The 26,499-nt window shown below is 40.2% G+C and overlaps 1 protein-coding gene across 1 annotated transcript in view; it reads right to left on the reverse strand.

Moving 5' to 3' along the window:
- Positions 1 to 26,499, reverse strand: part of LOC130926827 (ephrin type-A receptor 6-like) — a 252,235-nt gene that overhangs the window by 112,896 nt on the left and 112,840 nt on the right. Inside the window, exon 4 of the mRNA XM_057852094.1 lies at positions 1,290 to 1,445. Coding sequence (XP_057708077.1) covers positions 1,290 to 1,445 — 156 coding nt within the window. The remainder of the gene's footprint in view (positions 1 to 1,289; positions 1,446 to 26,499) is intronic.

Genomic DNA, 26,499 nt, shown 5'->3' on the forward strand with positions numbered 1-26,499 from the left:
TCCAAATTGTCCGAAGATATGTGTGTGTGAATGGTTGTGTGTTTATATGTGCCCTGCGACTGGCTGGCAAACCTGTTCAGGGTGTACTCCACCTTCTGCCTGGAGTTAGCTGTGATAAACTCCAGCACCCCCGCGACCCTCATGAGGATAAGCGTTTCAGAAGATGAATAAATGAAGGAATTATATGAATATTATGGAGAGTGATTAATATTATGGCGTGAAAGGTGATGCAATGAAATTTGTGGGTGCGTCTACATTTGGTGCACCTTAAGAAAAAAGTTAGGTGCAACCAATGCAAAAAGTAAGTGTGGAGCCTTGGCAATATACTGTATATCGCAATGTTAATTTTTTTCTAATATCATTCAGGCCTATCTCAAACACAGCTATTCAAGTTATCTGGTGAAAATTCTACTTATCACACGGTTTAAATGACTTTCACATCTGTTGTCAGTGGCAGGCAATGAGTTAAATGCTATGAATTTTTAAAAACATATAGCAGCATTTAAAAAAAAAAATCATAATTTAATTTATTAATAAAATATACTTTTATAAAACTATTGATTAATAAAAAGAAAAAAAATCTAATCATAAATGAGAACTGGCGAATACATATGTAGAAATGACATTCTGAAAGCCACAGATGTATACCAAGTAGTCACTGCCCAGACTGCAGTGACACTGTAGCATCAATGTGATTTTGTGCAGCTCTGCCAAAACCCCGCAAATGCTGATTAATTTTAGACATGTAATATTAATTTCTTTTAAACTTTTCTTCTCCAAGGATTGCACCTTTCAGATTAAAATCCTTTTTCCCACAAAGCATTGCACAAATACACTCCACCTCCATAGAAAGATTTCAGTGATGTTCCCGTCTATCTAAATGACAGCTAAATGGGTTTTTAATTAAAGGGGAATAAGTCTAATTAAACTTTAATTTAATGCAAATATTACTTTGTAATTACTGTCAGTGAATCAACGATGGAGACGAGGCAGGCGATCCACATGCAATTAATTATCCGTAGTAGACTTTGACTTACAACAGATACGTATTAAATACCACAAAGATCATCGAGAGGCAGGGGTATTAACAAGTTTAGGTGTATTTAATGTCAATCACAGTTCTCTATTATGAAGTGGTAGAATATTAACTTTCCTCCCTATTAGCTCACTTACAGCTGAAAAGAGGGACCTGAATATGTATCCTGATTTAAAAACAGCAATGTGGTTTACAGCGGTTATAATGGCCATAGGCAGAACGTCACGTTATTAAGATTGCACAGGGTACTTACGTGTGCAAGCCATTGTTGGAGGATCTTTTCCAGCTCTGAAATAGCCCACTTCACAACGGCAGACTGCTGCACCTTCTCCATAGCTGAAACTATTTGGGGGGCACTTTGTACACTTGATGTTTCCAGCAAAAGCCTTGTAGAAGCCTGGCTGGCATGCTGCAGAGGACAAAAAAAGGACAACGTACAAAAAATAGTGAGTGAGGTATGAAAATATACAAGTCAGTCTTAATACAAAAGTTAGTGAACCAACTTTTGGGTTTTTATCACTGAATGGTGTAAAACACAAACAAACAAACAAACAAACAAACAAACAAACAAACAAACAAACAAGATAAGTAAACATTATTGTAAAATATGATTATTTCTTTATATTTTACTGTCTATATGAACAGTGAAATATAATAATTAAACTAGCAATACTTCCAAAGTAGTTGACTTTGTAAATACTTTATACATGTAAAACAATTCACCCAAAAAACTTTGCTGGGGTTATTGGAGTCATTGTTTATTTGTTGAATTTGACTATTTGGCGAAAAAAAAAAAAAAAAACGAGCGTCAAAATTAGTGGACTTCACGTTTTTGATTAATGTAGGCCGCACTTAAATGTTAATGTCATGTCAATTATAATAGATGTTACGTCTCAATTATAGTCATCATGAATAAAATTATACAGGGTTTCCCCTACAGATTGTGGCGCAGTGCCACACACACACAAAAAAAAGCTGCCATGCCTTACAAATGTTTTCTTTTTTAGATACATTCTAATTTATGATTTGTATAATTTCAACACTACGTCTAAATCAGTGGTTCTTAACCTTGCTAAAAGTACCTAACCCCACAAGTTTCACATGTGGATTCACCAAACCCTTTGGAATTAGATAATAAAGCATTTTTTTTTTCAAATTCATAACCAATATGTCTAACCTAGCAAGCAAATAATTAGTAAATTTCGATTCAAAATTTGTCTCATTTTGACAGCATGTTTTATAAACCGGAAAACATTTGAGACCACGCTGCCAATTGGTCTGCTGTATTCCCTCATAACAAGTGCGAGTCAACCTTCCACTGAGCAAACTAGCTCTTCCTCTAATCAGATCAAGGACTTGAAGTTAAAATAAATGGATTAAGCCTGTAAATTGGGAGCAAACCAGTCCAAAACCTGATCTCAAAAGCCACATCGCTTGGATTTAATCAGCGTAAGAAAATAGGGCTCTGCGTTTCTTTACCTTCGCCGAACCCCTTAGACTTACTCACCGAACCCCTGGGTTCAATCGAACCCAGGTTAAGAACCACTGCTTTAAATGAATATCTATAGCTCATTGTTTACACATTATTTGCCAGAAGTCGTCTGAAATAGCACGTCAAATACAAATTGCTCCTTTCCACACTTTATTTTGAAAAGCACATCGGTTCTCCTGTTGCAAGCGTGGGTCTGACTATGTTGGTGCGGAGTGGGGAGGAAAATCTACTGAAAGGTATTTTAAGTTAATAAATATAATTCTGGTTTAAACCTCTGAAAACGACCTTAATATTGACATGACATTTAGGTTCTTTTTGGCGTGTGTTTTGCCCAAATCGTCACGTCCGAGCATAGCATTTGTTCGTTGCTGATGTCACTGCTAGTAATTTCAGGTGAGTATTTTGAAGTATTTAGAAAAGATTTAAGTTGTCAATGGACCGGGGTCCGTTAACAGAGGTAAATCAAAGGTACATGTACGTAAAGTGCGTAGCGGTTTACAGCTACATTACCTCTACGTAATAATGCTTTTTTTCCCCTCGTAGCAAATTTAATCTCATAGTCATTTTATTTATTTATTTTTTATTTGGCCCCAATACTCCATCGTAACTGTAGACAGTCATATTTCGAAATATTTCATCAGCCTGGCTAATAAAAATTTTCAAATAGATCTTTGTTATGTTTCTTGGAAAAAAAAAAAATGTTAAAAAAAAAATTCTCATTCATTATGATATGAAGCAATTTCACCGCAGCACAACATGTGGGGCTGTCAGACTTCGATGCAGCCCACCACCACCACAGCTTCAGAAAATCCTGGGGGAAACCCTGATTATACATTAATAAATGTTAAAATAATAATATTAAAATGAATACAAACAAACAAACAAACAAACAAAAAAATATACATATATATGTATATATCTATGTATCTATATATCTATATATATATGTATATATATATATGTATATAATAGAACTCTAAAATTCTTCTATAGTATTTACAGTAAAATGAGCACCCAATAAAGGGATCCACCTATAAACACAAACTACAAACTACAGAATCATCTCTCCAGATTAAATTAACTAATTCACTGCTTCTGACAGTAATATACATATTTTCCATTTTAACTGGGAATGGTTTGCATTGAGTGATCATGTTTCACTGCCATTGACGGCGCTAGACATCCAATCCATTTTGAGTGAGATGGCTGGCAGCAAATGGTTTAGATATCTAGCACCGCCAATGGCACCCGACGAGTTAATACCTTATTTTAAATATCAGACTGGCCATGCCTTTCAAAAGGCAGTTAATTACCAGTACATAAATGCACACACAAACGCAAGATTGCTTCACAATGAATAGTGTCATGTCTTATGGCATGCCAAGGCTGCTGACATCATTAACCTCGTATACCACTGTGTCCTTGAGTCACAATCTGTCTGTCAACCCCGACCTGCCTATACTAGATCCTTTTGACTCTGTCAGCCTAATGGGGCCTCTGGTCGACCTTTCATGAACTGAGGCGATGTTTCTTTTAAACCCTTGTAACAACATTCTGCCTCAATTTGTCTGGTCAGACTCTACTCCATGGCCACACTGCTGCAACACTATGGCTGACAATGCATCAACTGAGCGCTCTCACACACGAGCACACACAGACTGTCTTAAGAAGACAGCAGTACAGTAATTGCACAGTGAACTCAAACAGATTGTTAAATGGGCTGTTCATTGATTTAAAATGGACAAATTAGGAAAATAAAGTCATGACTGTCTTGTGTTGAAACAAAACAACAACAAAAAAGGTGAAGTTCCATTCAAAAATGGAAGTTACGTATTCAATAGTATAAAACCACCTGAAAACGATGAATTAAAAAAGCATCCGTGAATAAATTTAATAGTCAAATCTAGGGATGTCCCCGATCCAATCTTGCGACTGGAAATCCTGCCATTTTTCAGAGAACTGGAATCGGGTGCAAAAAAACTTGCTGGCTAGAGTCTCCAGTGTTACGAGCCAGTTGACATTTTACAGTACCTTACTGCCACCTTGCGGCCATAATAATTCATTGCATCCATCTTGTGATGCACAGGCTTATTCAGTAGCACAGTCCACAGCTTGTTGGTGCCACTGACACTGTTGAGTGCTTTGTTACCTTTCTGTCTATGAAATTATATGTCTTTAAGTATTTTACATCTATGCCAAATTGTTGATATGCAGTATGTGTGTGTTTATGAGGAAAAGCTAAATGAACTAAATTTGTAAATAAGTCCTGCTTTATGGAAGCTAACCTATACTTAGCGCTTGGAACTCAAGTGAAGTGTGGTGTCTATATGGTATTTGTATACCCGCATGTATTCTCGAGTTATTTTGAATGCATGCATTATTGTTTTTCACAGTTTAAAAAAAAAAAAAAAAAAAAAAAATCATGCCTCATGTTTTATTGGAGGACATTCAATATTAGCTGGCTGTTGGGCAGTGCACAAGGAAACTCAGTTTTGGATAGTACAAGTGTATTTTCTTTTTTAATTTTTAAGAGCTAATAAGTAACAAAAATAATCCAGAAATACAATGGCCTTGCAAAAAGAAATACAAACTACACAGTATATGTTTTATACTCCGCAACACACCCCAAAAAAGATGAAAAGGAAGTACTCTAAACATTGCAGTACTTTAACATGTGAGGAACTTTTGTTCAAATTAAAACAAACAAAAAAAAATCTGTAGCAGATCGGGACTCAACATCAGGTAAATTGGACTCGGGTGCAAAAATATGTGATCGGCACATCCCTAGTGAAATCATGGCAGATGTCGTATGTCTATATTTTAGATGATTGTTTTAAAGAGGTGACAGGAGAGAGGTTTCGTTTTCTTCTCTAGCAAGGAGAATAACGGAAAGAGAGGGTGAACACAGTATGAGGTGAACAGAAAAATATCCAGAATAGAAGAGTTTGGTCAAGAGAGCTGACATGATTTAGTATAACTACAATGCTGCCACAGGAATACCAAGAACATTTAATCAGAACAGAATAATTTGATTCTGAGTAATTTAAGACTAGCTGCCCCACACATTAAAAAAAAACAATTGGTATCATTAACAATAACAGGTTTGCTCCCAATACTTTATAAGCCTGTTGGCCTGTCAGTCTTGTGGTCTGGTTTAAATTGATTTTAACTACCCTAATTTTTGGACTATAAGCCGCTACTTTTTCCTTCATTTTGAATCCTGTAGCTTATAGTCCAGTGCGGCTTATTTGTTAATTTATTTGGGTTAATAGGTAACACTTTCTTTGACAGCGGATGAGCATTAATGACATTATGAATTATATCATTAAATCCATTCATGTCCAGCTCAGATCTTTACATCCATTCAAAAGTGAGATAATTTGCCGGATGACACAAAAAGACATTTGTCATAAGCATTCATTAATGCTCATGGCAGTGTCATGTCATAATTATGATGGTCTTATGGCAGTCTTATGGTGCCACTGTCAAATAAAGTGTTACCAAATGCCATAACTAGCAATTAATGAAACAACTGGAATAGTAACTGAAGAAATAATTAGCACAGAACATGAATTTTCATACTTATTTACATCTATAGCACTGCCATGCATGTTAGGAGGCATGTTGGACGACAACAGTGTTGACAGGAGGTGGCAGCAGAGGTTGACTGTCTCCCCCAAGGGAACAGTGATGGCCAAATGAAGCTTCTTGAAGCAATGATGGTTCATTTGGTGGTTCATTTGAATTTACGACAATGATAGGATGCCGCTGTCAAGTTACCGGTCAATATCTTTTGGTGCAAATAACCTATAATACAGTCAGGACAGCTTCGACTAGTAGTCCAGTGCGGCTTATCTATGAACGAATGCCATTTTCATGTCAAATTTGGTGGGTGGCGGTTTATAATCAGGTGCGCCTTATAGTCCGAAAATTGTGGTAAGTCACTGCCACTGACGGCAACATACATCTAATCCAGTTCAAATGGATTGGATTGCTACTAGTGATAATCTAATTGAAATTACATACATATATACATACATAAATCCCAAACATAGAACATGTTATTGTATGTCCGCGACCTGACTGTCAGATGTGATGCTGACCAAAAAAAAAAAAAAAATCTAACTCAAGGGAGCTTTTTGATTGACAAATGAATTAGCTATGATAACTTGTAGAGGGCAGCTCTTCTGTGCACCTTTGAGGCAAGAACATCTGAGCTGGGCACAAGGAAATAGTTTTCTGACTCACTGGCCTTTGGGGCACCGGTCAACCGTTGGCACTCAGCCCAAGGTTAATGGGATCTGGAAGTCATCCAGTATATATTCACAGCCCGAAGTTGCATATTTGTAAGGCATTCCACTTGGTGTTAAGTAATAGCACAGTAGCATGACGATATCATGCATATACACTCACCGGTCACTTTATTAGGTACACCTGTCCAACTGCTCGTTAACACTTAATTTCTAATCAGCCAATCACATGGCGACAACTCAGTGCATTTAGGCATGTAGACATGGTTTAAGACAATCTCCCGCAGTTCAAACGAGCATCAGTATGGGGAAGAAAGGTGATTTGAGTGACTTTGAACGTGGCATGGCTGTTGGTGCCAGATGGGCTGGTCTGAGTATTTCAGAAACTGCTGATCTACTGGGATTTTCACGCACAACCATCTCTGGGGTTTACAGAGAATGGTCCGAAAAAGAAAAAATATCCAGTGAGCGGCAGGTCTGTGGGCGAAAATGCCTTGTTGATGACAGAGGTCAGAGGCGAATGGCCAGACTGGTTCGAGCTGATAGAAAGGCAAGAGTGACTCAAATAACCACCCGTTACAACCAAGGTAGGCAGAAGACCATCTCTGAACGCACAGTACGTCGAACTTTGAGGCAGATGGGCTACAGCAGCTGAAGACCACGCCGGGTGCCACTCCTTTCAGCTAACAACAGGAAACTGAGGCTACAATTTGCACAAGCTCATCAAAATTGGACAATAGAAGATTGGAAAAACGTTGCCTGGTCTGATGTGTCTCGATTTCTGCTGCGACATTCCGATGGTAGGGTCAGAATTTGGCGTCAACAACATGAAAGCATGGATCCATCCTGCCTTGTATCAACAGTTCAGGCTGGTGGTGGTGGTGTAATAGTGTGGGGAATATTTTCTTGGCACTCTTTGGGCCCCTTGGTACCAGTTAAGCATCGTTGGAACGCCACAGCCTACCTGAGTATTGTTGCTGACCATGTCCATCCCTTTATGACCACAATGTACCCAACTTCTGATGGCTACTTTCAGCAGGATAATGCGCCATGTCATAAAGCTGTAATCATCTCAGACAGGTTTCTTGAACATGACAATGAGTTCACTGTACTCAAATGGCCTCCACAGTCACCAGATCTCAATCCAATAGAGCATCTTTGGGATGTGGTGGAACGGGAGATTCGCATCATGGATGTGCAGCCGACAAATCTGCACCAACTGTGTGATGCTATTATGTCAATATGGAGCAAACTCTCTGAGGAATGCTTCCAGCACCTTGTTGAATCTATGCCACGAAGAATTGAGACAGTTCTGATGGCAAAAGGGCGTCCAACCCGTTACTCGCATGGTGTACCTAATAAAGTGGCCAGTGAGTGTACGTACATGCTTTAAAATTTTACCTAGCATTTTAACACATATTTTAGTATCTTATGACAGAACAAGGGATTCCCCCACAAATCTCCAAAAGCCTGCTGATAGAGAACTCATTGTTAGGCCACCATTTTATTTTATTTATCATTTATTTATTTTGGGGGTGGGAGCAGTAAATAATTTCATCCATTTATGAATATGCTTAAATGTAGAGTCTTGCAAAAAGGCACAGTCTTGAAATGATTTTAACAAACAGGAAAATACAATGCAATTCAAAGCAATGGCATGTGGACTGGGACTGGTTTGTTCGCCTATCGTAATCACAAAAACGGACAACCAGACACCATTAAACTGTGTATGCAATTTATATTTTCTATCATAGCACCGGTTTAACCTGGCGAGGGGACAAATAAGAGCACTGTTAATATTTTGTTTTCCGAGTAACAGATTAAAATCAAAGAAATTATCCAAATCAATGGGCAACCAAAAAACAAAAAAAAAAATTATCATACCACTGTTTAGTTATTTTGAGAGTTAAACATTTGAAACCCAGGACAGTTTACCGATTTACATTCAACTTTTATGACAAAATATTTTTCTTGCTTTGACAATGAATGCGCTATCTTGTCAGAAATGGGAAAAAAAGCATTCGTCTCACTTTGTTAAACTGATTATTTTATTGTTTCTACAAGGTCAACATGCATTTCATACAATATCAGTTACATTAACCGCTTGCCATCATTTGCAATCAAGTCCTATGACATAACTGGTAAAATGCATGCATAATATGCAGTTTTGTTGTTAGCATGATCAGTCTTTGCAGCCGATGGGTGGTGAATTCTTCTCTCGGTGATCAGCGAAGAAGAACAATTCCAAGAGGAGCACAATTCTGCAGCATTTACTTGCAGAACCACATCAACAAATGTTGCAGAATAGTTCAGCTCTTGAAATCAAAAGCAGTGTGGTGAGGAGGCAATGCAAAATGATAAAAGATCGCTACAGAGATAGCAGCACACAAGCGGGTAAGTACACATAAAAAAAGCATCCAATCCTTTTTTTTTGGCGTTCGTTGTTACTTTTATAACATATGACAACTGCTGTATTCATTGTAATCAATATTGCATAACATTTCTTATACACTTAGGTCAGTGGTTTTTTAATTATTTAGCAGAAATCTAATTAATCGGCTGCCATTGACAGCGATAGACCTCAAATCCATCTTGACCACAAGAGGGTGGGTGCCGAATCATCACTGCATCTAGTATCGTTCCTTGCCTACATGGTGCCCTAGGTGACAAGACGCTTTGGCGCCCCCCAATCAATCGCAATCGCAAAAAAGCAACAACGGTTGACCCACAAAATACAGTGCATGAAGTATACTTGGCACAACCCAACAACTAAAACACAGTATTTGAAGGATGTTACTAATTTACGAATGCTATCAAACCAGTTGACAGTGGACAACAATAAATATGTGTGAGACAATATTAATTTAACATCACAAACTTTAATAAGATATTGTAGAAATAATAAAGAAAGTGTGGAAGATTCTACTTGTGACTAGTTTCTCAGATGTGATGACCACTACACGGGCTCCGGTTAGAGAGCACACAAGATGAAATCAAATACTTTTTTGGGCTCGTGTAATAGTGCGCATACATGTACACACATTTAGTATCTGGTGAATAACATAAAACATACTTTTCAATAAAAAAACAAAAAAAACAAAAAAAAACTATTTTATTTAAAAAAAGATACACGCATGTATTCATGTACAAATGATTGTTTTCTTTTATAAACCAGTATATCTCATTTATATCATATTTATAACATTTCCAGTGCTTAAAATCCGTGTATAAATATACCTCTACATATAAATTTTGTTCTTGTTTTAAAGTTAAAATTTAGGGCGAAAAAAGGGAAAAACTTCTTATATGTATCTCTTCCTAGCGCTGTTAAATCTGAATAAATACATTGAACACCCCCCCTCCAAAAAAAAAAAAAAAAAAAAAAAAATGTAAGTAAGCTCCGCCTCTACTTAGTGGACTTTCGGTTTTCACGGGGGTCCACATTGACCGTGAAAAATGAGGGATTGCAGTAGCCAACGTTCACGGAACTCTTAATGTGTTTAGCTTATTAAACCACACAATTTTAAATATAAACCAACTATAGTAAACATTTTCATGATATCTCCCTTCAAACCACTACATTCACTGTTCGGATTAATTATTTTGATATAATGCTAACAGTCGAAGCCCATAAAAAACAAGCTACAACTACGAAATTCCGAGTGTGAACGATGACAAAAAACTACAAAAAACAAAAACAAAAACTTAAAGACAACTGTTCCTCCACCTAACATTGTGAAGAATGTTCATGATCTATGTGCAGAGCCTCTAATTCACTTTACAAAGCATACTTAAGCAAGGAGCAGAATATGAACTGGGAAAAGCAAAACAGCAAATAAAAGCATGAGCAGATTCTTTGCACATGAAAAGTCAAAGTCAACCCTTTGTGAGTGACACTAAACTGATTCCAATCCCCGTTCTCACTTCCTTCTCCTTTTTGGGTTGCTTGCAGACAGTACCTGCGGTCTGCAGTGGGCGTCATTGCACTGCTACAGGCACCAATCATAATAGTAGACAATCACTCCCAACAATAACAATACATGTAATTAGCATAATTAATAATTGAGCTTTAAAAAAAATTTAAACAACTCCTTGTTAGTAGGAATTTTAAGTTAATGTAATAAGTTGATTAACAAATGTAAACTATTATGAATACTTTTGTGTGAATGCAGTAATGCAAACTTTGTAAGGATATTGTTTTAGGTTTTGTTTCTTTAAGGTGGTGGAAATGTAATTACAGGTATTCCCCGGGTTACGACGTACCCAACTTAGTACGTTATTTTGACTTTACAACGCCGGAGTCTTTTAATTTTTTTTTTTTTTTTTTATGTTGACTTTTGTTTTGTGATGCTTATTTTTATCTTGGCACGAGAAGCGTATAACAGGTAGTATTAATGGCATGCGAGCAAAAGCGCATGAACACACGAAGACGAACATATCTGCGCACACGAAGAAGAGTGCATGGGCACGCGCACACACGAAGAAGAACGCATTGGTTCCAACGAAGAAGTCTTTCAGCCGAGTGAGAGAGAGAGGGGAAAGCAAGCCTGCAAGTCTGCGCACACATCTGTTGCTTGTGAAGCATCCACGGAGGCAACACCTGTATATAACACCTACTGTATACTGTTTATTGTGTGTTTTCAATTGTGGTCAAATACTTGGGGCGAGTTTATGTGATTGTTTTTGATGATGTGCGGACGCTAACTGTTAGAGCTAATCGTTTGTGTGGAGTGTTATTGCTGTATCAGCAGCTAGATATAAATGCAAATTTGAATTGCCATTATTGAAGATGAAACTGATTCAATTTTATTTTTACCTTAGTTCCATTCTACAAGTGTTGATGTCATGAGCAGCTGAATAAAGTCACCAAACCACACTTATGTCTGACATCGTCATTTCGGAGCATGGGAAGTCCCTTTTTTTTGGGGGGGGGGGGGGGGGGGGGACTATAAAGAAATACCAGAAAGGCGTGAAATGACCCCGATACCAAATTGACTACTTGGCTTTGTCAAACAATAGACCACTTAAACAAGCAATCAAGCAGACAGCCCCCCTACACACTCATGTGGAGTCACTGCCTAGGTGTGAAGGGGTGGTTTCACTCTGGATAGCTGCAATTATCATCTTGAATATTTGCAAATCCATTGCTCCCTTGGCTTTGTCAAACACGGAGGAACACGGAGATGGCCTGTCTCCGTGTACTACAATATGATCGACATGGCAGCACTAAATGCATATGTGTTGTATCAGGCATGCACCGGAAGGCAAAAGAAACGGGTGGATATCTTGGTGGGTCTTGCAACGGAATTGGCTCTTTCTCGTGTGGGCGCAAAGAAGAAGCAGAAGGAAAAATTGCTTGGCAACAACCTCCAACACTTAGCCCTGGTAAAAGGGCGAAGTGTCACATGACACCGCATAAAAAATGTTTTGTTTTTTATTACACCGTCCCTTGTACAGTATATAGTTTCTTTTGTTGTCTTCTTCACATGTTTCTTTATTGAATAAAAGAGCTTTTTTGTTCAAAAAATGATGACTGATGAAAAAATGTGTTGTGCATCATCAGCCATCCATCATCAGCAATTTGACAATTATAGCTCCATACATAGTGTACAAGAAACAGTGCAACTAAATATTCAGAGAGATTGAGACAGCTGTTCTTTTTCAATGCTGTAATGTTAGACAGTCCTCCGCAAACGGGCAGCCCTGCCCTGCAAACACTCAAGAAGTGTGAATGGGAATGACTAATGAGGACCTCAATGCTCACAAAAGATATGCTGATTAGAGTCAGATGATCCTTCTCTGGATACAAAAGTGATTTGTATCAACTGATACACCCTTGGTAGTTCTAGTAGCTCGCTGTCTAGCTAGGACTTACAGTAGCTCCAACATCTTGGCAAGGACAGTACAGTGACATATGATACATGTTTTTGGGTAGTCATTTTGAGATTTCGGGTGGTATTTAGTGGTGCTAAAAGGGTTAATTCCAAATTCCCGAATTCGGGTTACGTCGCTAGCATAGAACCAGATCTCATTCGTAACTCGGGGATTACCTGTACCGTGTCTTTGTGCTATTTTTCACTTGTTGTATTTCTCTATAATGTACTTTGCTTAATTTGGACCCCAAGATGACTAGTTTTCACTATGTTGAATATGAATCCTAATAAGCAAATAAACAAACATTTACATTTCAATAAAGATAATGTGCATAAGGATTTACAGTTAGGTAAACAGTATCACACTTAAAGTCGTTCCTGAATATTTGAAAAGAAACCACTTTAAAATATTAAACGCAAATCTTTTGTAGTTATCTCATTTGCTCCCAAAAATGTATAAATACGTTCTATTTTTAATTGTTTCAGTGTCCCAAAAACGTATTTATACGTCTTTTGCACTTTTTTTCCCCACAATCGGCATGTACAGGTTCCCATGTATCTTAGATAGAATGCACAAAGCTCAAAACCCGTTTTAAAGCAATAAAACTGGCCACTGAGGGCAGTAGCGCATTTGGTAAGCCCCTCCAACCTGTTTCAACCAGTACAGCATAGTTGTGACCGAGCTGCTTGCCTAGCAGAGCCCGCTCCGCAGGCTTGCCATTTGCGTCCCCCGCACCCTCCAGTTTCCCGCACGGAAATGCGCACGGCCAAACCAGTTCCCCCCCAGGAACACAAGTTCCCCAGGCGAACGAGGCAGTTGTCACCACAAAAGAAGGACTAAAAAAATACATCTTTACGAGACAGGTGGCAATGAGGTAAAAGTTTAACCCGCTGTCGCGGCCACCAAGCGTCATCTCTCAGTTAGGTATGTGTGAATAAATTGTTACTTTGTGATCAAAAGCTCTATTTGTATGGTTGTTCGTGTTATTTTGTAAAAGGAAAACATTATTCAGATGTTTGGGATGCAACTAAAGCAAAAAATAGCTGTGTTAAAGTCAAAGTTATGTTTGAAATGTATGCGTTTACAAAAAGCACATTTTCTCCGTTTTTTCATCAGAAATTGGAAAGTTGCTCAAACTAAGCTATTTTCTAATGCTGATTTCTAAAGAATGGAAAAAGATATGAACTTAATTTTTTTCCTGCTGAAAAAAAAAGAGTCTAGTCTTTCTTTTGGTAGGTTCCATGTTTATATAGCACATAAAAATAATTTTCTGTGGGCCTTGCAAAATCAGTCAAAATCCAGTAAAACGGCCGGGAGCGAAGGGCCTTGCTCCGGTGAAAATGGCTGGGAGTGAATGAGTTAAGTTGAATATAACTGAACTGTGCTTGATAAATGCACTGTAGTAGATTCAAGAAAATTCTTTAGTCAATCTTCCGCGTACCACTGGAAGTACTCGTACTGCACTTTGATAAACCCGGACTTAGGCTATTCTGATTTTCATAATTAGGATTCTATTTAAACAACACCAAAGCCTTTATAATTGGCTCCGAGCTACAACAAAATGAATGTTTGTTGTTGAATCAACAGGATTAATCTGTTTTGCTTCCAGCAGCTCCACTTTTTTCCGAAGCTGCCAAACCCGAAAGAAGATGAAATATCTCTGCTATCCTATACTATCTCTTGAGAAGTGGCACTCTCAAACCGACCCTTTAATAGTTTTTCATGCAATCAGGACCGATGCTCTCAACACTGGGATGACAGGGCCTCTCTGCGACACATCCGCCCTCCTCTTCACTCTCTTCATTAGCTGATGTGATTGCAAGCTCTGATTTGCACTCCAGGATTAGTTTGCTTCACAACACATCTCTGCTGTGGTGTGAGGTTTAGTTTGTGAAAAAACTGCCAACGTAAATGCTGCGTGAATGTTAATGCCGTTCATCTGTTTGATAGTGGTTTAAATATAGCTTAACCATTTATGGGGCACATTCACATATTGGTCGCCATTTACAGTGTGCTGCCAGCTCTCCCAGTTAAAATGGATTGGATGTCTCGTGCCAACAACGGCACTGAATGATGATCAATTAATAGCTAGTCCTCTCAGTCAAATTAACTGGACGTCTAGTGTTGTCAATATCAGGTAATGTGTTAAATACAATTTCATTCAAATTCAATAAAAAAAAAAAATAAAAATAAACTGTTTTAGAGTAAATGGGGGCCATAACCACAGTATCTTTCTGTTTTTATTCATTATAATTGTACTAATTATGTTTATATTAACTCTTATTCATTTATCATTTCATTTACTCATAAAAACACAATAATGATTGATAATTGGATAAAAAATATATAGCGGAAAACACAGACAAGGCTGAAAAAGCAGTTTCTGCTCTTGCACCAGTCTTTAAAATAAACTGCTGTATTTTAAGTCAAAAGAACTGTTGTGTTTAATATAACAATATGTCTATATGCTGCCATAGCAGTTTCATGGCGCCTTAAGCCCCCGAACTATTTTTAATTTGCCCGTTTTACCCTGGAGACCCTTGTTTACAGACACCGTGCAACCGCTTTTGTTTCAACCCAGCCATAAAAAGAAGGTAAGTAATTACAGTATATTTATTGGTTGAAATGTCTATCATTTTTAGCTTAGAATGATTAATTGATGTCTAATATTTAGTTAAAAAAAACCCAAAAAAAACGACTTGATGAAACTATTCATTTGCATATTTTAAACTTTTAAACAAATTACGTCACAATGAAAAAAAATGTCTGTAAATAGGTCACGGATATCTACCTCATAATTATCGCTTAATTGTATTATTTCTGTTACTGCCGCATATTCCCCGATATTTTAGATGATAAATATTTTAGATGATCCAAACAAAGAAAAAGTTTTAAAAAACGTTTCAAAGAGTATTAAAAAAAAAACAAAAAAAACACGACCACTCCTTGATGTCTACGATTGTTGCATTGCGATCCTTGCTATATTACCGTGTTTCACCCATAAAATCCCCCCAAAGTCCGGCCGTGGCAATTCACAGCTGTGTGTTGACACTCGGTGAGAAATGCTACATGGAGTTTTTAGATCGAAACAAGTTAAGTACGCGATAATATCTTCTTAAAATCATGGTGTCTTTAATTATTTCATGCTCTCACTTCGAGTTAGGGTTCAGGGGTTTAAAATTATTATTATTTTTTTTTTTGAAAATGCCCTCCTGTTCAAAAATTTTCTTCCCCCAGAAAATTTAGATTTTAAGCTTTTCATTAATTGGGGGTCTCAGAGCGGAACTTCAAGTCACCCGAGTGTTTTCCGCCATATATCATTGAGTGCTGGTGTCCACATTTGTGGACATTACATTTTGGGTCATGTAGGCCACACTTGTATACCAAATGGTAATATTGTGGCCTGCATGTCAATCCCAGTCCCTTATTGGGTTGAATTGTTTTTAAATGACCAGAAATAGTCACTTGTCCGAGCAGTATGGAATGCACGAATGCTGTGGCGATAGTGGTGAACCCGTAAGTTATTCAACAGTCCGTAAACACAGAGAGAAATGCATTTCCTAAATTCTACTTTTTGTCGCATACCTAAAATGTCCTTTACTCTCACACGTAACACGAATAGGGCAGTGATGCTCTTTTTTGTCATTTAGATATTGTGCTGCCTTTACACCTCACTGTTTTCAATGGCTCCCTAATTCAAGTCTCTATCACGAGTTACTCTGCAAAAGTGCCTGGTGATCACAAGGCAAGTAAATGAGTATTGAACCAGTGTCTTAGTTTGTTGGGATGGATGAGGACAGGTAAAGGACACAAACAGCAGCCAGGAGCTGAAAGTACAGCCGGGTCGATATTTAATTGGACAGCGACACAATTTTTGTAATTTTGGATCTTTCTCCATCCACGATGGATATAAAAACAGAAAAAAACCCAAAAACAAACAGTCAACAAAGGCAGTCAATGGGTTGAGAAAATGTTCTCTACCTGTCAAACACATATTTTTGCGTAATTTGGATGAAGGACTAAACTTTGGCTAGTAGTGCATATTAGATTTAAACTCATAGGCTAGCATTGAAGGTGATAGACCTCCAATACATTTTGACTGGGAGCACTGGCAGCGATTGTTCGACCGTTGCCAGCCCCAGTCATATTGGATTAGACGGCTATCACCGTCGATGGCAGTGAAGAGTCATCCCTTAACGGCAATTATTGCAGTTGAAATTGATTTGATGTCTGTAACTCTAAATGGCAGTGAAGAGTTGATATTTTACATTTGAGAATGCCTATCTTAAAGATCTGTAAATTTTGAATTTTGACTTCAAAATTTACTTTTTGTGGTGATTTTCCTCTTCCCCATACTCACTCTTGATTTATAGTGCTAGCTTAATGTAGTTTAATTAGACTACAACTTTGTTGCATGGTGGTTTGCTAAATTTATTTGGGTTTGGATAAGATAAAATGGGTGCCTGTTCATTATTGGAAAGGTAAGACAGGCAATAAACTGTTTTAATTCTGCTTATTTTAAAAAGAAACCGTATTCACAAGGATAATCAGAGCTAATTATCTCTACCATTGACTGCGCTGAGTGTGTTAGCGACTCTATAAAAGATTCAAGCAGTCACATGTAGAGAGCTCTTAGCCACAATAATATAACTGTTTATTGCAAGTACAGCTTTCAATTTCATGGAAATTAAATTGTTTTGATGGTTGCTGTAAGATATACTAAAGTGAAACACAAACAAACTATTAACCAAGCCGGTGTCATTTAATTTCTGCCTCCTTTCTCAAAATAAAGTGACACTCCGCAAACATTTCCTTTCATGTTTTTCTATCTAGAGTAAATGCTTCCTGATGGTCGCTTTGGGAAGGATAGTAAAAAGGAATTTTTACAACTCTGTCTGACAGTTTGAAAGCTCTGACCTGCAGCTCAAATGTATGACCGCAAGCCATAAAGTAAAATGCCACAAATCTTCTGCTAATTGTTGGAGGCGGATTGGACAACCGTTGTGTCATTATGATCAAGGGAATCCCAAAAAACCTAAAAGTGCCAAAGTCCGACCCAAATGTAACACATTCAAACTAATGTGACTGTTTAAGTCATGTAGTGGGGAGGAGAATCATTGGAAATGTTTTATGACAAGGAAACCTCGAGGACAAACCCTTAAGAATGTTTTATGAATTACAGCACAGTGGCCCATTTGTTTCATGTAACCAAAGTAGAGCTTGTGGCTAGATGTCAATTAAGTAATATTATGAACAACCTCAAACCAGTCTGGACAGTTGAATTAAATTATATATTACACTAAACTGGACCACAGCAGCGAAAACCATGAGATTATGATTCTTGACACCGACAGTAAACATATTTGACACACACATACATTAAGAGATGGGGAACATAATTAATAGTGCCTTAAGCATCATCCATCGTTTATCTGTACCACTTCCCCCCAGAGTCACAGGGGTGCTGCAGCCTAACTCAAAAGTATACAGGAGGCAAGCGTCATTCGTTTGACTGTAAATGGGGTTAGGCTTGTGTTTAGAGACCACCAACCTATTTGCACTTATCTCAAACTTCATTGCCATTCAGTTATTAGCAAGAGTTTGCACAAATAAGAGTCATTTCTTTAGCTAAACTCAAAGTGCCTATGACAGCAAAAAGCATGTTTATTTCATATTTCACGCAGAATTTTATGCTCCTGAATGAAATGGACGTCTTGGATGTGTGTGGAAGCGATTGTTTTATTCATTAAATTTTTCCCGCCCATGAAAATGAGTGACTTCCGGCTCCAGTCTTGGGTTGAGGACGAATGCGAATGTGACGTCACCCGGGTCAGCATCTCACAATACAGCATTGCTTTAGAGCACGCAAATGGACTGCGGATTCCGCTGATTTTGCGGATTAATTTGTTCATTTTCACATCACGCCAGCCTAATGTGCTGCAGGGTATTGTTGCTGCACCAGGGAGAGGTGCGTGAGCCTTTTTGGGTTTCATAAAGTTCCCGTTCACCCCGAAATTGGCCAAATCAAGTCCGACAACTGTGGGACCATTGGACTTACGAGGAAGTGAGAAAAAGTGTTTTGTATTATGTCAAATACTGGGATCATGGCAGATGTTTTAATAAGGAGGTGGCTTGGATTTTGTGCCTGACAATTCTCCTTGTCCACCGAGAATGCCACTCGGCCGACGACCGGCAGCTTGTCGCTCACCCCCCTCTGTCCTCTTCGAGTGCCCGCCGGGAGAGCGATATACTTGGCTTATGCTCGTGCGGTTCTCCATATCTTCCAGACTTCCAGCCCCCTATGCACTCTTCGTGTGCCCGGCAATAGACTACTATCCTTGGGTTGGGCTCAGGCAGCTACGTGCTCCTCCAACATTGGCCGGTTTGCTAGCTCTCCTGCCCGCAGTAGGGGAACGACGAACTGTAACTTGCTTGCCGCTGGCGGGGTTGCCGATCTGTGAAGACAATCGACAACCCTGCCACCGTGTGCAATGATCCAAGCTAGTTTTGTGTGATTTTTCGCTTCGGAAAGCGAGAATAAGACTTGGAAACGCTGTTCGGTTCTAGTTAATATGTCTGCTAGCTGTCACGCCTCCTGGTTTGTTTACACTCTCCAAAGCTGGAGCAGGGAAATGACAAAATCTGGACTAACTCCTGTGGCATAAAATAACGTAAGGGAGGTGCAAGAAGTCGACGGCTTTGACCATTATGGAGTCATTTTGCCATGTCGTACTGAATAATTGCATTTTTAATATTTCATATTCCATTTAGCACAAGTGTTATTTGTCATGACAATACCATTTATTTAGCAAATGGGGGAAAATACTTAGATAAAAAGAATATCCTGTAATAATATTGGAGTAGACGGATTGAAACAAAGACATTTTGCTGCTCTCTTCGTTGCATTTTCCTCATTATGAATAATTCCCCTTCAATGGGCTGAATTCTAAATCAGATGAAATCGTGACCCTGCCAACGTCATCCTCCAGCTGGGGACGCTAGAGCGCTATATTGACAGGCAGGGGCTTAACGGCAGATTAAAAGACTAATTTCTCGTCATCTGCGCTTTGCCAAATTTTTGTATATAGTCGAATTGTCTCAAAATAGGATTCTGATTCACATAATAATGCTATTTAAGATTTTTTTTATGCTGTCGCAGGCACTTTAGGTGCTTTCAACCATCTCTTCTCTGACCCAAGATTGCTATGATATTAATATAACAAAATATATGAGTCCCTTCACAAATGGACACATACTTTTCATCCTGAAAATCTCTGCAACACAGAAACTAACCAGGAACCTAAGCATGGTAAGAAAATAAACAACAATTTATATACAGGTAGGTTAGGCATGTAATAATGTATTTCTTGCTGTTGTTTGTTCTCCTCTTCTGTCTGCTTCCTTCCTTTCTGTCCCCTCATAACCCATTCCTTTTCGCTGCTTTCTCCTATAAATAAAATATAATGAACAACCACAATGGGAGCATATAAAACTCCCATGTGATACATTAATTTTGTTCAGACCATAAGAACACTCAGATACCTATTCTCCATGCAGCTGTTCAGGACAGGTAAAAAATATGCACATTAAAAAATTACATACACACATACAAAAATTCAACAATTGAGGTTATATAAGTTAAGCAGGTCTGAGAAACGTCTTGTGTATTTTTTTCCATCCAGCTATTATCTGCCGCTTAATCCAGGGTCGTGTCACGGGGGCAGCAGCTTTAGCAGGGAAGCCCGGAGGCCACTTCAATCAGCTCCTCCGGCAGGGATCCCATGGCGTTCCCAAGCCAGTCAAGAGTCAAGCCATTCTCTCAAGCGTGTCCTAGGTCGTCCCCATGGCCCCCCACCGTAGGGACATGCCCAGAACACCTCTACAGAAGGGCGTCCAGGAGGAATCCGAACCAGATGCCCGAGCCACCTGAGCTGGCTCCTCTCAACGCGGAGGAGTAGCGGCATGATCCTGAGCCCCTCCCGGATGACCGAGCTCTTCACCCTATTTTAAGGGAGAGCCCGGACACCCAGCGGAGGAAACACATTTCAGCTGCTTGTACCCAGGATCATGTTCTTTCGGTCACGGCCCACAACTCGTGACCATAGGGTAGGAACGTAGATCAACTGGTAAATCAAGAGCTTCGCCATTTGGCTCAGCTCCTTCTTCATCACAATTGACCGGACTTAATTAGCTAACTCCATGGCACTGCTGACAAAAAGCAGCAGGAGGGAGATTGAGAGGCTGTACAAGCATGGCGCAGAAAAACAAATATATATTTTTTATTAAAACACGATCCTTTTCACCCGATTCCGACCCTCTGAAACATGGCACGATCGGCCCAATTTCCAATCACGTGATCGGATCGGGACATCCATAGTTTCAAGCTTGGTTTATCAGGTTTTTTTTTTTTTCTTATTACATTTTTTTTAAGATCCCACAATAAAAACATAAACGACTAGGTAGTTAAACATTGTATTCACAAATTAAATACTTGTTTTGACTGTTAAATGAGGAAAACGGACCTATTTTTCTTATTGTGTGAATGGCTTCTTCCATTATATACAGTATTAACATTAAGGTAGTAAGTGTTTGAAAAACATTTTACTGCTCACAATCTGTAATTTTCTTCATTACGCGTCTTTTGTGTTACCTGAAGAGAATTGTAATCAACGGCTTGAAAATAATCAACATTGGGCTCTTTTTGAGGCACTGTTAGCTATCTGCCAAACTACAGTCAAATTGCATCTCCTCCAATGTTTGGTCGGTTAAGTATGTCACCGCTGTTCACGAATATTGACCTATTTTATTTTATGTTTTCCCGATCTACAATCTTAAAATCAACCAGCCCTATTTTGAGTTTTACACCCTTCTGCAACTGACTTTGACACCACTGATTTACTTGAACATATGATTAGTTTAAATACCTGAAATCTAGAAGCCCAGTTATGCATAACGTTATTGGATCGACGTGCTGAGCCAAACCAAATTAAATATCATACAAGACCTAGTGTCAGAGCTCCCAATGTCATATGCTAACAATGACATTGACAATATCTTCTCATTTATCTTCAGATTTAGTGGATTGGAGGTGGACCACATCATTCACTTGAACTAAATATAAAATTTAATGTGGCCCCTCTCTCATTTAATGTCACATAAGCATAGGCATTTGCACACAGATGAGTAGCCAGTATATTCTTTTCCTCTCTGGTTCCTGTCTGATCTATAGAGTTTAATAGTGTTTAATAAGGCTGACATTACATTGGTATAATCCCACTCTGTCATGCACCGACACACAACCAATTCCATTTCCATCGGCTCAGCTGTTTTCTCTACGCTCTGAAAGCTAATTTCAATGAACAAAACGAAGCTTCAAATATCAATTACGAATGATCGCAGAGAGAAGAGAAAGCTGATGGATGATTCATTTCCTTTAATCCTTTGGTATTCTTGTCATTTTTTTTTTTTCATTTTGGTTGAATATGCAGTCGAGATTTACGCAGACAAAAACAATCAGCTAAGTTCAAGCTGGTATGGTTGGCACTGAATGATCATGTTCTACTGCCATTGACGGCGATAGACGCCCAATCCATTTGGATTGGACGTCTATCGCTGACAATGAAATAACACTAAAACTGCTGATTGTCTGATCTCCTTAATTTGAGTATTGTAAGTATTAATATATCAAAGTTCCTGTGTGGTCAATGTAAAAGCAGTTCATTTTTAGAGCAAATCTGGTCCATCTGTCTACAAAGGCTAGAAAACGTTAGGCAATAAGCAAAAGAAAAACAAAAACACCAAATGCCAATAGCCGCAAAATGACTGCAAAATGACCGCAAAATGACCATAACAGAAGTACACTTACATGTTACAATAAACGGTAACAGATACACTTTGGTAGATATTGCTTTTGTGCTCATCTCTACTCTACTAGGCCTTTCAGAAGTTGTCATTCAGTAGTGATTGTTGCATGGTGTAAGCCGCTAACGCTGCCCTCCAGGAACGCGTTAGTGGCTATCGTCTTACACGATCTTTGCTGAATGAAAATGATAGCAGCTAGCATCATACAGCAATCTCTACTGGATGAGTACAGGTAGTGCATGTGTTACGAAAGAGTACCGTTCCTATGCTGGCAACGTAACCCGAATTTCCGCGTAAATCGCAATTAATCTTGTTAGAACCCCTAAATTTTTAATGATGGAGAATACACTGCCCTCTGGTGGCAGCGTTGGGTCTGGCAGGACTCTCACATTGTATTGACCTAGGAGCAGACTCGTCTGACATGGCTATAAAGACAGCTATGCTCTGGTTTGGCCCACATAAAGCTGTAAATTGTTTTAGCTAATATATGTTTGTATATGCATTTGTAATTAAGTTTAGAGCTACAGTTTGTGGTGTTATGTGTGAGCGATTTGCTATGTCACAGATGCTATGAGAATTATAAATACGTTAGCATTCGTAGCATTTAAGTTAGCAGACTTTTGTTTGGCAAATTAGGCTATCAGACTAGTTGGGCGTTTGAACTCCAATTGTTTTGTGTCAAGTGTTTTATTGTTAAAATTTGTGTTGTTCTGAAGATCCGTATACGTTTGTGTGTTACAGCTTAACAAATTGTCAAATGTGAATTGTTAGGGCCTCTGCCCCTCCCTCCTGAGAGCTGGGCCACCTCCGGCAGGTGTGCATGATTCATCTAATTCACAGGTCAGACGGGTGGAGCGGCCACAGGTGCAGGCAATCATCATCAGCCACCTTTATAAGCCAGTGGACGCCTCACCTTGTCGCCAGATCAACCTGTTCGTTTCCAGCGTCAGTTGCTTCTCGTAATCATTTGAATACTTTTCTCTGTGTTTCTCGGTTCATGATTTTTTGCTCTCGTCCCAGGACCTGTCTCTGCGCGCCCCATGTCGGAACCTCAAGCTTGATTTTCTTCCCGATTCTTGTCAGCACCCTGCCTGCCTATTTGCTCTTGGACCTGGCAACAAATAAAACATTTTTTCATCACAGTCACTCTGCCTTTGTCTGCTCTGGGATCCCCTCCCGTCGTGCAAACCTAACAGATTGATCTGGCCACAATGGATCCCGCAGACAAGACCACGGGCTCACCGCAACCACGTGCTTCCCTCCGTGACCACCACCAAGCCCTAACAGTCCTCTTCAACAAGGTAGCTGACATTTCTCACGCTCTCCAATCCCTCAAGGCACAACTAGCAACGTCCCAAGCACAAACGAATCTGGCTCCTCCACGCTACGTGACGGTAACCGACCCGGCATGTTCGGCTTCCCGAGAGCCACACGTTCCCGCGCCTCCGCCTTACGACGGCAACCTTGGTGCCTGCCACGCCTTTCTTGTGCAGTGTAGCCTAGTGTTTGAACAACAGCCATCCACATACCACGGGGAGAGGACGAAAATCGCCTACCTCATCGGGTGCTTGCGGGGCGCTGCGCTAGACTGGGCATCTTCCGTGTGGGAAAATGGTTCTCCCGTATGTGCCACGTACTCCCTTTTAACCGAGGAGATGAGGAAAATATTTGATCACCCAGTCCGTGGAAAAGAAGCAGCAAAGCGGCTCATGTCGATTCGCCAGGGGACCCGGAGCGTCGCAGAGTTTACGGTGGAGTTCCGGACGTTAGCGGCTGAAAGCCGCTTTAATGACGCGGTGCTGCAAGAGGTGTTCACCCGCGCTCTTGATGAGTCACTGAAAGATGAATTAGCCACCCGGGATGAATCTTCTTCCCTGGACGACCTTGTAAAACTCGCCATAAATATTGACAATCGATTACGTGAGCGCAGGAGACGGCGTAGCGAACAGCAGTCCGCCCTGCATGTTTTTTCCCCAGTCTTCCAGCAGTCCGCCCCCCTTCCTGCCCAGGCCATGGATGTTACATTTGCGATGTCGCCCCCTGGTGGGACCGCCGAGCAAACGCAGTTGGGACGCACCAGACTCTCCCAAGTTGAGTGCACACGCAGGTATGAGGCAGGCCAATGTATTTACTGTGGGGAAAGTGGACATTTTTTGCGCAGCTGCCCAGTGCGCCCAGGCTCACTAGTACAGGGATTACTGGTGAGCCATATGTTGCAAAATTCTGCATACAGACTCCAGCTCACAGCAACCCTCTCCTTGAGGGGCCTATCGTGTACGGTTTCTGCTCTCGTTGATTGCGGTTCTGACGACAATTTCATCGACCACGAGCTCGTGACCCAACTAGGTCTGGCAACGCACCCGCTTCCCGTGCCACTGAGGACCACTGCACTTGATGGCCAGCTCCTCTTCAGTGTAGACTGACAGAAAGCAGCTCCAGCGATTTCTTGGGTTCGCCAACTACTACCGCAGGTTCATCCGTAATTACAGCAAGATAGTAGCCCCTCTCACAGTGCTCACCTCTACTATCACTCAGTTCCGTTGCGCTGACGCTGCCAGTTCCGCCTTCGGTGACCTCAAGGCCCGTTTCACCTCGGCACCTATACTGGCCCGTCCTAACCCGTCTCTTCAATTTATTGTTGAAGTCGACGCTTCAGGGATAGGCGTGGGTGTGGTGTTATCACAACGGCGACCCGCCGATTGCAAGGTGCACCCATGTGCCTTCTTGTCTCGCCGGCTGTCTTCCGCAGTGCGCAATTACAGCATTGGGGACAGAGAACTCTTGGCAGTCAAACTAGCCTTGGAAGAATGGCACCACCATCTGGAAGGAACACACCAGCCCTTCCTTGTGCTTACTGACCACAAAAATCTAGAATACCTCAAGTCTGCCCGGAGACTAAACACCCGCCAAGCTAGGTGGGCGATGTTTTTCTGCCGCTTCAATTTCACACTGTCTTATATTCCAGGTTCAAAGAATATCAAGCCCGACTCGCTGTCCCGTCAGTTCCAAGCCAGCGAGCCACGGGAGGAGCCAGCGCCCATTCTTCCACAGTCCTGTTTCCTTGCCTCAATGGAGTGGGAGATCGAAGGGAAGGTGAAAGAAGCCCATGGTGAGCACCGGGACCCCCAAGAGGGTCCTCAATCCGACCTCTTTGTTCCAGAGTCCCTCCCTTCGAAAGTGCTGGAGTGGGCTCATTTGTCACGCCTGTTTTTCCATCCCGGGATCAGAAGGACGCTGGCAGTGCTGCGTCAGCAGTTCTGGTGGCCTTCCATGACAGACACCAGACACCAGATCATTTGTCCTTGCCTGCACAGTTTGCGCCTGTAGCAAGACGTCCACAAAACCCAGCTCAGGACTCCTCCGCCCATTACCCATACCAAGCCGCCCTTGGTCCCATATTGCCTTGGATTTCGTCACCGGCCTCCCGCCATCCAGAGGTAACAAAGTCATTCTCACAGTGGTTGACAGGTTCTCCAAGGCAGCCCATTTCATCCCCCTCAAGAAGCTCCCTTCGGCTCAGGAAACAGCAGACTTGCTCACCCAACACGTGCTCTGCCTACATGGCATCCCGGTGGACATACAGTGCCTTGCAAAAGTATTCGGCCCCCTTGAATCTTGCAACCTTTCGCCACATTTCAGGCTTCAAACATAAAGATATGAAATTTAATTTTTTTGTCAAGAATCAACAACAAGTGGGACACAATCGTGAAGTGGAACAACATTTATTGGATAATTTAAACTTTTTTAACAAATAAAAAACTGAAAAGTGGAGCGTGCAATATTATTCGGCCCCTTTACTTTCAGTGCAGCAAACTCACTCCAGAGGTTCAGTGAGGATCTCTGAATGATCCAATGTTGTCCTAAATGACCGATGGTGATAAATAGAATCCACCTGTGTGTAATCAAGTCTCCGTATAAATGCACCTGCTCTGTGATCGTCTCAGGGTTCTGTTTAAAGTGCAAAGAGCATTATGAAAACCATGGAA

The sequence above is a fragment of the Corythoichthys intestinalis genome, chromosome 12, assembly GCF_030265065.1.
Source record: "Corythoichthys intestinalis isolate RoL2023-P3 chromosome 12, ASM3026506v1, whole genome shotgun sequence".
Lineage (NCBI taxonomy): Eukaryota > Metazoa > Chordata > Actinopteri > Syngnathiformes > Syngnathidae > Corythoichthys > Corythoichthys intestinalis.